At 36.4% G+C, this 12,364-nt stretch overlaps 1 protein-coding gene across 6 annotated transcripts in view; it reads right to left on the bottom strand.

Moving 5' to 3' along the window:
- LOC106867186 (E3 ubiquitin-protein ligase UBR5) overlaps window positions 1–12,364 on the bottom strand; it is an 80,339-nt gene that overhangs the window by 58,498 nt on the left and 9,477 nt on the right. For all 6 annotated transcript variants that reach the window (XM_014911985.2, XM_052966668.1, XM_052966669.1 and 3 more), the window contains exons 2-3: window positions 1,395–1,521; window positions 514–587 (exon numbers count right to left, since the gene is read on the bottom strand). In XM_014911985.2, coding sequence (XP_014767471.2) covers window positions 514–587; window positions 1,395–1,521 — 201 coding nt within the window. The remainder of the gene's footprint in view (window positions 1–513; window positions 588–1,394; window positions 1,522–12,364) is intronic.

Below are 12,364 nucleotides of genomic sequence, written 5' to 3'. Positions count from 1 at the left end.
AGTCGGTAAGATTGTTAAAATTCGAAACCGGTCCCTGTTTAATAATGTCCCTTTTCGGTTTTTTTTAAATGTCTTGCCCGCTTACGTTTTGGTATCACGCTATATTTCATGTTGAGAACAATTTAGGTCTTTTTAGACACAAGATGCGATCTATTTCTAGCACATTAAATGTCCACGTTAGTGGTCAACGTCATATATAAAAATGTACTTTAATCCCCTGAGATTGCAGATACTGTTTCTGAATCTCTTTGATTCTTTAAATGGGCTAGCTTCCTGGTAATTAATCGATATTAATCAATATATGATTTTTTGCCATTTTTTTAATAATACATGTGTATATAGATAGGGATAGGGAGGACTATTACCCAGTGGTTTATGAAATAAAAGGTTAGAAAATTATTAACATGCTCTCTTTTTTTTTTTTTTGACTGTTAAATTCAAACAGCTGGACACCATTCTAAATAACAGAAACAACGTAGCAGGAGTGGAGGGTTATTATTTTGAAATACTTACGTTTTATTATCATTCTTATTTAAATCCAATCTCTCATTAAGAACATTGAAATGTACTCGGCAAACTCGACTGTCCTGTGGAAGTATATCACACAACAAATATTAATGTCAGTTTTATCACAATGGAAACAACAGAACATTTCAATATGAATAATGAATCAGCAATCTTTGTTTTATGGAATTAAAAGAATTTAATTTTGTCCGAAACACATTTCGAAAAGTTTAGACAAGAGACAAATGTAAGAGCCTGCTCAGCCAAAAAAGTCTACGTTTCTAAGGATTACACTTAATTTGATAGTCTTTGGTTTCTGTAGCGTTTGAAACTAGGTACCAGATCTTGAGACATTTTCAACTGCAACAGATTGGTGCTAAGAGTTAGGCAAAGATTCAACTCGCAAACTTTTTCTTTTAATAGAGTTGGTCAGAAATATAAGTCTGCTATAAGTATTATTGCTGCATAAGTAAAACCATTACAGTAAAAATGTTATATATAAAGGTATATAGATTAGAAAATGACTATTTTTAAATCTCACAACGAGAGATATTCAGCAACAGTACTTTGGAGTAAAGATTGTTTGCCAACATAACATGGCAGTCCTGGTTTAGGACGAATGTTGCTGTAATTTAGATTCCCTTGTTCAAAAATATAAGGACACAGATCATGTTGTATAGCCAGCTGGAGATGATGTCTCCTGGGGCTAAATTACAGCAACATTCGTCCTAAACCAAGACTGCCATGTTATGTTGGCAAATAATCTTTACTCCAGGTATATAGATGTTATATAAATATACAAGATTACAGTTTGTTATATATAAAGGTATACAGATGTTATATATGCCACAAGTGTACAAACAGGAGTGTATATTAGTGTTGCCACTTACTTCCAGTAAAAGAGCTACATAATTGGGTCCCAAAACACACTGTGTTATAACTAAGTTTCGTAGAGATGACAGAGCAGGAGGACTTGTGAAGCCATATCGACTAATCTTTTCAGCAACTTCTTTTAATCTGGAATAAAAAAAATTTAATTTAATAAACATTGAAGATGAGTCAATTTTAGAATTAAAAACAAATTTGGTATATGGATTAAGTTTGGTATACTAATTATGAAAACGAAATTCATTTTCCTATAAATCCATAATTAAAAAGTTTTTAGCCTTTAAAATTTGCAAAATTTGGGTATTTTAGCCAATCAAAAGCAAGTATTTTAGACATCACCATGGCAAAGAAGTGTGTTTCTATAATAACCAAAGCAAAGAAGCACCACGTGTTCCATTGCCGATTGTGAAGAACTCTGTTTCCATAGTAACCAAAGATGCTGCACATGCACACAAGGAGTGTAACCACCACTTGTTCAATAATTGTCTGCTTTCATAAGAGATGCAACTCACACTCAACAAATTGAAAGTACCTGGGCATGGCTGACTCTCATCTTTGTGAATTTATGTGGAGAAGGAGATACGAGAAAGAGAATTTATTTTATAAAATCCTAGAGTGTATTTGCAAACTTTCATTCTTGAATTTTTTTTAACTAATAAAATGTCTGTTTTAAACAATGTTGGCTTATTTGTAGATTTTAATTATTTAATTTGCTCATAAATGTTTTAATATTAACTTTGCTCATGTTATATTTTAATGTATTGACTTATTTCTAGCAACTCCTGTTGGTTTGTTTGTTCACAGCTTTTAAATATTTAATTTGCTCGTGTGGCTAGTTTAATGTTTTGACATGCTGATGCCCTCCACCCTCGCCCAGATGATGGAAGAGGCAGCGAACGAGTTTTCTGATTGGCTGAAAATTATCAAAATTATCAAACTTTGAACACCTGTAACATTTTTTGCAAAATTTTTATGGAATAAATGAATAACAAATTCGGATTCAGCATTAAAAATTACATCTATATGATACATTAAAAAAATTTCTTAAAGATAATCGTAAACAGTGACGAAAACCACAAAGATTCCAAAATTTGCTTCCCAACCACATGGCTCCAGGTTCACTCCTATTGCATGGCATCTCGGGCAAGTGTCTTCTACTACAGCCTTGGGCCAACCAAAGCCTTGGGAAAAGAAGCCTGTCATGTGTGTATGGAGGGGGTTCCTACCACCACTTGATAACTGGTGTTGGTATGTGTATGTCCTTCTAACTGAACAGTTCAGCAAGAGACAAGCAGAATAAGTATCAGGCTCAGAAAAAAATACTGGGGTTGATTAATTCGACTAAAGATCTTCAAGGTGATGCCCCAGCATGGCCACAGGCTAATGACTGAAACCAGTAAAAGCTAATTATTGCTATAGGTTTCTTCCAATTCATCATCTGTCGTAATTGATTTTTTACATATTAGCCATTTACTTCCTGTGAGCTTCTTTAAAGCAATGTTGAATCATACTCCTGATATGTCATTGGGAAGTACGTTCAAATGGGATAGGCTGGCCTCTTGGCAATATTTATCCTACTTCTACTGAGAACATATAATCAACCATGCTTTCTATACTAGACTCAAGTTTCATAAACTACAAAATATGAACGTCCACACTGCCACACTTGAAACGTACCTGTTAGAACTCTTTATCTCGATTTGAATGTCCGTGATGATCTTTAGAAATGGCCAACCTTATTTCTGCAAATGTGCTCAGCACTGAGGCTGATCGTAGTTTAATAAATAAGCATAGGCGCGACGTAAATGCAGTAAAAATAGTGGTAGTCAGTGAAGCCCCATAGTGGCCCTTCTGAAATTGAGCCTCCTTACAATACTTCCTGGGAGTTCATGGTATGAAATTCATTGACATTGCTCCAGTTTGGGCACCAATGCCATGTAATTAGTTTAAAATGCAGTAAAAATAGGGGGGGGTCAGTGGGGCCCCAATTAGGCAGCCCTTAAAGAAATAGACCCTCCTCCATTTAGAACATTGCCTGGGATTAGGGGAGTTGTTGGTTTGAGTTTCATTGTCAACGAACATAAAAACATAAAGAACAGAGAAACATTAAATTTATAATAGGCTGACATTTTGAGTCCCCCCCCCTTCAATTACTCAACTGTTTTTTGGTGTTTTCTCGTGATTTTAACTTTAATTTTTGTTTAGTCACACTTTCATAACTAAAATGAGGCTTGATCAGTTTGCTCTGATTATCCTAAGGAGTCACGCAAACGGTCGGTGGTACGTAAAAGCACTCACTACACTCTCAGACTGGTTGGTGTTAGGAAGGGCATCCAGCCGTAGAAAACCAAGACTGGAGTCTGGTGCAGCCTTCCAGCGTGCCAGCCCAGTCAAACCGTCCAAACCCATGCCAGCATGGATAACGGACACTAAATGATGATGATGTCTTCAATCTAAATTACTATGATTGAAAGGTTTCTCTGCTCTGAACTTTCATGGTTCAACTGATTCTGTATTTTTAGAGCAAGAGTAATAATTAGCTTTGTGAAGGATAAGTGGTTAGGATATCTGGCTCAAGACTGAAGGGGTCAATACTCAGTGAAACATTGTGTCCTTGAGCAAGACACTTTATTTCATGTTGCTCCAGTCTACTCAGCTAGCAAAAATGAGTTCTACCTGTACAGTCATCCCTCGCCATATTGCGGTTCACCTGTCACACTCAGTACATAACGGGGCTCCGAAAGGGGTCTCAGGAAGTAGCGTCCCTGCCTGCCTGAGCTAGTTTTCCACCACATTTCTTAAAAATCATGGTAGAGGCCTTGGTCTCAGGACCATTCATATCTAGAAACTGAGGTTGGGGTTAAGCAAGAGCATGCTCCCCGTAGAAAATCCAGCTCCAAAAAAGCCTCATGATAGCAAAGGAGAATGGGCACCAGCCACCCTAAAGGTTGGGGTGGGCTGCACCAGCCTACCTCGGTTGCTATGGCATTGAGGTAGATCCAGCCACCCCCGTTAACGGGGACAAAACCCAGATTTAAAGCATTGGATGATGAATATATGTAAATTTATATCACAGGTTTCTGTGGCCGATAGGTATTTATATTTTTTTACATTTTAATTATTTCCATGGGAGGTTTTGGAATGTAACACCTGCAATAGTCAAGGGATTACTGTACTACAAAGGGGCAACCTTGTCCCATTCTAAGTCATTCTGAATCCCTCTGAAAACTGTTAAGGGTACACGTGTCTGTGGAGTGTTCAACCACTTACACAATTATTTCACGAGCAAGCTGTTCCACTGATCAGATCAACTGGAACACTCAGTCATAAGCAGCAGAGTTCCAGTGATCGTGATAAAGGCTAAAACTATTTAAAGAAGAAACCAGAAAATATCGGTAGTTATAATGTCACAAGATCACAAACAAAATACTTAATGACAGTTGCAACCAAACTGTGAAGTGTGTCGATATTCTACTAATAGCACCAACATTATCTAAAGAACACATCACCATTACACAACCGTTTAGCATTCATGTTACTTTATCAAATGTAATGCTTAATCATTCAGTGTTTGGAATTAACCCATTCATGCCAATCATCCATTTAAACTGACAATTTATAATTAATATAATTAATTATAATTAATACAGATTGGAGCCTGGTGTAGCCATCTGGTTCACCAGTCCTCAGTTAAATCGTCCAACCCATGCTAGCATGGAAAGCGGACGTTAAACGATGATGATGATACAAATTCTGATTTGTGTATGATCTGTATCAAAGAATGAAACATGTTCTTAATGCGTATGCAGTCTGTTTGAACAAATGCTTGATCCATAACTTGTAACAACCACAGTTGTGTAACATGTCAAGCACAAGCTGGATGCGCAATTTCATTCACTAGAAAAATTTCAGCATGAATGGGTTAATCATACATTATCTCGTAACTTTGAGATGCCAATGATGTGATTGTATATTTTTAGAATGACATTGTAGGGTAGCTGTGAGAGGCCAGATCTGGCTAGAATATTTTGGCCGGATGTTGCTGGTTTAAATGCTAAAGGAAGGACTCTAAGGTAGAGATACAGCCAATTCAGTTTCCTTGAAGATATTACTGGTATTTATTTTACAAATTCTGAGAGAATGAGAAGTTGTAACCATCTTGGAAGAATTATCAAACTTAATCTCTATAATACTAAATTCTCTAGTGCCAACCATGTGACCTGCTTGTTGACTACAAAAAGTAATTATTTCTTCCATAGCAACAAAATATAAGATTATTATTATCATTATTCAGGTCACTGCCTGGAATCAAACTCGGAATCTTGGGGTTAGTAGCCTGTGCTCTTACGTCATATGCCCGTATTCTTTGAAAGACAGAAGTGGTATAACATTTAAGATTTTCCTTAAAACTACAGATTATATAAAAGAGTATGAAGTGGATCCAAACAGGAATTAAAACCTAGTTCTGCAAGAAATAACTGCTCTGTCACTTATTTAGCTCCTACAATAATTAACAACTTTACTGATTTTTTAGTTGATCACAGATTTTCATTTGATTTAATTATCCAAATTGTTAATAATAAATTCCCTGATGCAGTACCAGGTAATGGTTCCCATGGCTTCTGATCTTAAGTGATTGGAAGTGTTATCATGTACGTTGTTTTGTCTTGATATAAAAGATGGGCTGCAGCAAATATTCTGCTCAATACCACAGATTTGCTTGTCAGTTACTTGACCCTAACCAGTTGCACATTTTCCTTAGTGGCTCGTGATATGTGTATCTCTGATCATGACCAGAAGTAGTGGGGGAGCATCATAGCCATGTGTTGAGAGGAATTCTTTGGGGTTTGAATAATTCAGCTTTGGAAACGCATTTCATTCAACATCCTTAAACAACCCTTATTCAAGGACCTTTTGAGTGGGATAAGCTACTTGACCTGAAGAAAATTCTAACTGGCCCCAACTGCAAGGTGATGCACTGTTCATTTTGATATGAGATCACTATGTCACGCACATATGGTTGTGATGCATGTGCCTGGTGTACTCTTATCAGACAGGTAGTCATGATGGGTATACTGGGCTTTGTATATTTGTACCCCAGTGTCACTTTGATGGCATGTACTGCTCTCTCATCCAATAATAATGGTTTCAAATTCTGGCACAAAGCCAGCAATTTCTGGAAACAAGATAAGTTGATTATATTGACCCCGGTGCTGACCTGGTACTTATTTTATCAATTCCAAGAAGATGAAATTTGAAGTCGACCTCAGCAGTATTTGAATTCTGCTAGCTCACCACTTTGCCAATAATAATAATAATAATAATAAGAGCACAAACATCTGCCAAGGCAACACCAACATCCTCCCAACAATTAACCAGAGATGATTTTTTAAATGAGAATATCTGAAATAAACTCAACTGCTCTCACGGGAATACTAAAAAAGAACCCAACCGCTCTCAAAAATGAAGTAAAAGAAACGGAAAATAATCCAGAATCCTTTTCCAGTACCTGATCGATCCCAATAGTAGTCATGGAATGTGAAGGTGGGTGTACGGGCCGTGTTTGTAATGCTGTGTGCCATCTGCAGTGGGAACGGGGACAGTTTTCTCTATGAAGGCCTTTTTTAGTCTATCCACTGATATCGTGCCTTTACGACCATTAAGGTCTATAGCGAAAAATTTATCTGTGTGTGAAAGAAAACGGAAAGGACCTGCATACAGTGCTGTTAACAGGGGTTTAACAACATCGTTGCACACAAAATCAGGAGTCCAAGAGATAAAGCTTCTTTCAAGGCAAAGCTAGAAATGCAATTGTCAAGTAGATAAGAGGTTTTAAACAGGAGTGATATATTCAAAATTGATAAAACTAAACTTTGTTGAGGATGAATCAAATTTATTATTGTTATTGAATATGTTAGTGTTATTTAATTTCTGAACAGTTTTGTTGGCGTTTGTTTATGTTGTTTGATTTCTTTATCCATCAGTTTCTACTAAGATAGAGACGCGAGTAAAATTAATAATAGAGAAAAGAAAAGAAAACTTTAGTAACAGCAACGCCATCACAACTCGTGGAAACCAGTTTCCGCCTACCAAATCCACTCACAAGGCTTTGGTTAGCCTGAAGCTATAGTAGAAGACACCTGCCCAAAGTGCCATGCAGTAGGACTGAACCTGAAACCATGTGGTTGGGAAGCAAGCTTCTTACTATCTATAAACATTTATGTAAAATTAAAATACAAGTATACAACACTCCTAAAAGAGATTTCTAAAGAAATTAATGATGCAACAAGCTTGGCAAGAAAGATTAATCTTCAAAGATCTTGGGAAAATTTCAGATCTACTAAACTACAAAAACTAGAATTACATGCATTGTGCATCTCTAAGATGTTTCGGTCATTAGATTGTGGCCATGCTGGGGCACATACTTGAAGACTCTTTAGTTGAATGTATCAACCCCAGTACTTTTTTTTTTTAAGACTGGCTCATTGTATCAGTCTCTTTTGCTGAACTGCTAGTTTAGGGAGATGTAAACACCAGTTGTCAAATGGTGGTGGCAGAGACAAACACACACACATGACAGGCTTCTTTCAGTTTCTATCTACCAAATCCACTCACAAGGCTTTGGTCAGCTTGAGGTTATAGCAGAAGACACCTGTCCAAGATGCCACACAGGGGGACAGAACCTGGAACCACATGGTTGGGAAACAAACGTAAAGATTGACAAAATGCTGCTAAGTACTTTACCTGGTATTTTGTAGTTGCCCTGTGGCAAATCACAAAATATAAATTATTTTTCAACTATTGTACTCATGCTGTCAAAACGAGAGTATTTTCGAAGAAATAAGTCGAAACTGGTATTCAATTATTACATTCATATTAACATAAATTGCATGTATTTAGTACAGACTTTTTACAACAATGATGACAATGACATCAAAAATTGCCATGTTAGATTAAAGTTCATTAATTAAAAGTATATTTTGTCAATTAACCAATACTGCATGTACTCCAAACACATAAATAGAATACATTATGATATGCCCTATATATAAAGCTGTTATGGTGAAACACATACACATTATACAAATTTTATTCAATATATGTTCACTACATATATTTTCTATGGTTAACATGAGTCTCCATGTAAAATATATTACAATTTTCATATACAATATACATATTTCCAATACACATAATAATACATTTCAAACATTGCAGTGTGTACATACACTCACACTGCATATTACACAGTACTGAACATAATTTAGACATTCCTTCACTGAATGCATTTTTAAAGGGGAGAGGGCATAATTGGAATGATATATCATCTGTAGTGTTTACTAAATATAATTTGCAGCTATTACAAAGTCTTTTGTTTTGGCTTTTTCAAGTAGACTGTTTCCCCATCAGATTTTCTAAACCATCACTTGTTTCTACATTATTACCTCCGCCTTAGCAAAGGCAGAGGTATTGATTTCAGTTGTGTTTGTTTGTTTGTCTGTGGACAAGATATCTCAAGAACCACTGGCTGGATTCGGACGAAACTTTCAGGGATGTTTGGCCTCGTGACTGGCATGAACTGATTAGATTTTGGGATCAATCCAGTACCCAACAAGGACTCTGGATTATTTTTCCTGTTTTTTTTTTTTTTACTTAATTTTTGAGAGCGGTCTGATTCTTTGAGAGCAGTCAAGTTTATTTCAGATTTTCTCATTTTAAAAATCATCTCTTGCTAATTGTTGAGAGGACATTGGTGTTACCTTGATGGAGGTTTGCGCTCTCCGAGTGCTCTTGTTCCACATTATTCTACATTATTCTCCTCATACACAGAAAGTTTATTGCAGAAGGTAAAGACAATAAACGGATGTTATACATTTTTTGTCTCTAAAAGTAACTGAACTCACTGCCCTCTTTGTTAGTCCTACCACTGAACTACATGATTAAAAAAGTAGGTAAACAATAAGTGTAATAATTTAGTAGGGCAGCAAAGAAATTCTATATATGCATACAAACTTCAGAGAAGATTCTGTGCCAAGCTATGAAGAACGAGAAAGAAAAAACTTCACCAGTAAGAGTTAACTTTTGACAAGGTCATAAATTCAAATCTCAAACCATAAGTTATTTTGAGATAACACTTTCAAACAGATTTTATGCTGCTAGATTCCAATCCATTTCTGTCCATGAAAGTCTAACATATATTATTCTAACGCAATAAATGCTAAATATTACTCATAAGGTTTTCTAATTACTGTTGTGGTACATGTACCACAACAGTAATTGGCAGAGGCACAAGAAACTATTGCTTCAAATATTTCAGTATTATCACAAACAATGATTGGATCTGATTATCAAATAAATAAAATTATACAAATAAAGAATTAGGAGGATTAAAAGTAAATTCTAAGAAGATTTGTAAGAATATCTTAACAAAAGTAACCAAACTTTCATGGCACTAAACTCAGATTCTTCTGAGAAGACATTTCCTGATGTTGCTGATAATGCACAAGTAGAGATAGTGTTACACATTTAATTAATCATATAAATTAAAATAATGTTATTCTCCAATAAAATGGCCAGCTGTTACAAAGGTAAGAGCAATATGCTAATTACAGGAAGTAGTTATGTTACACTTAATGTTCATCACTCATGCAATAAAATGCACGCTTAAAATATCAGTGCGTCTAACATTCAGAGTGAATAAATAAATATTCTATAGACATGTGGCAAGAAGCTTGCTTTCCAGACACATGGTTCTAGGTCCAGTTCCACTGTGTAACACCTTGGGCAAGAGTCTTCTACTATAACCTCAGGTTAGTGGATTTGGTAGATGAAAACTGAAAGAAGCCCATCATACATATGTATGTATATGGCTGGCACTTGTGCCAGTGGAGTGCTAACAGCACCGTCCGAGCATGATCATTGCCAGAGCAGCTGTCTGGCTTCAGTGCCAGTGGTACGTAAATAGCACCATTTGAGCGTGATCGTTACCAGCGTCGCCTTACTGACACTTGTGCCGGTGGCACATAAAAGCAGCCACTACACACTCAGAGTGGTTGGCGTTAAGAAGGGCATCCAACTGTAGAAACTCTGCCAAATCAGATTGGAGCCTGGTGCAGCCATCTGGTTCACCAGTCCTCAGTCAAATCGTCCAACCCATGCTAGCATGGAAAGCGGACGTTAAACGATGATGATATATATATTGTGTGTGTCTGTTTGTCCCACCACCACTTGAGAACCCATGTTGGAGTGTTTCCATACCAATAACTTAGTGGTTCAACAAAAGATGACAGAATAAGTATCTGGCTTAAAAACAAAAAAAAAAGTACTGACGTTGATTCGTTCAACTAAAATTCTTTCAAGCATGGCTGTAGACTAATGACTGAAACGAGTAAAAACTACACATTGTTATTATCAATCATCCTGTCATAAGACATAGCAGTGAATGATGAAATCAGGAGAGCATCAAAGCAAAAGATAATAGATTTGGTTAGGTCATAATTACATTCCTAGTTTTATCCTGCCCAATTACCCTTTCTTCATCCTTCCAACACCAACAGAATATGTACTGAATTGAAAGAACTGGGGCTGATCAACTAAAATTAACGAAAGAATATTATTTTGGGTGAGGTAGCTGCAGGAGAAATACTAATTGAGAAATAGAGTTTAGATTGTATTGGATTTGTAGAATAGGAAATGAAAGTTTGAAATGGCTTTACACATCTGTTGTAAGAATAAATAAGGGTAGAAATAATTAGGAGTTATTTTCAGGTAAGTGTTCTCATTCCGTTTTTATGACTAGGAGTCTAGATAAAAAGCTCAAGTAACTTTTAAGCCACAATTATAACTTAAAGAGGTTGCAATTAATATAGCCTAAAAGACAGGAAGGATATGCATTAAGAAACACATGCATCTTTGAAATGGTTGCTCTAAAACAGGGGTCGCCAAGAAATTACAGGAGGTCGAATGGGGAGGTTTGGCATGCGAAAGACCAGCTCACCAAGATGAACTGCTTGAAATACTTAGCGCCATGCTCATCCCTCACATTGATGTTGTCAATTTCAATAAAAGCTATTCCAGCAATATATGTTTTTCACATTTTCTAACCATGAAAACCATTTCATAAAAATTCAAAGTTTAATACTGTAGACTCATACACGTAGTTTCAAACGTAAAAAGTGTGTCATCTTCAATAGAATTTCTTAATTTGTTGTACATGTATATTTTAGCTAACGTTATAATTGCCAACATCAGTACCCGGTATGCATTTAAGATGAGGTATGGTAGGGTATTAAGATACTTTAAATGAGGAGGGTGGTCGATGCAGAAGAAGTGGCTAAAGGAGTTCGATGGTCGAAAAAGTTTGGTGACCCCCTGCTCTAAAACAAATCATCAAAGTAATTAAAATATTGGTTTCAAATTTTGACACAAGGCCAGCAATTGTGAAGGAGGGAGCAAGTCAATTACTTTAACCCCTATGCTCAACTGGTCCTCATTTTAACAACCTGAAAGGCTGAAAGGGAAAGACAGCCCTGGGAGAATTTGAACTCAAATGTAGATAGGTGGAATGCCTCAAAGCATTTTGTCTGGCATGCTAACGATTCTGCCAGCACAAATCATCAAAATAATTACAGTAATAAAAATTTGTTGTATGCAATAGAAACAGTATTAAATTAAAATAACTATCTATTTGTAATGTAAACACATTGCAAAAGGCAAATTAACTGCAACAGTCATCTGGAGAATGTGATGCATTTAAATGCACAATATATCATCATCATTCCATGCCGGTGGCACGTAAAAAGCACCATCCGATCATCATCGATGCCAGCTCCTCTGGCCCATGCCAGTGGCACGTAAAAAGCACCATCCGATCATCATCGATGCCAGCTCCTCTGGCCCATGCCAGTGGCACGTAAAAAGTACCCACTACACTCTAGGAGTGGTTGGCATTAGGAAGGGCATCCAGCTGTAG

The sequence above is a fragment of the Octopus bimaculoides genome, chromosome 3 (assembly GCF_001194135.2).
Source record: "Octopus bimaculoides isolate UCB-OBI-ISO-001 chromosome 3, ASM119413v2, whole genome shotgun sequence".
Classification (NCBI taxonomy): Eukaryota; Metazoa; Mollusca; class Cephalopoda; order Octopoda; family Octopodidae; genus Octopus; species Octopus bimaculoides.
Note: the sequence above shows the minus strand (reverse complement) of the source record. Positions and strands in the feature narration are given on the sequence as shown.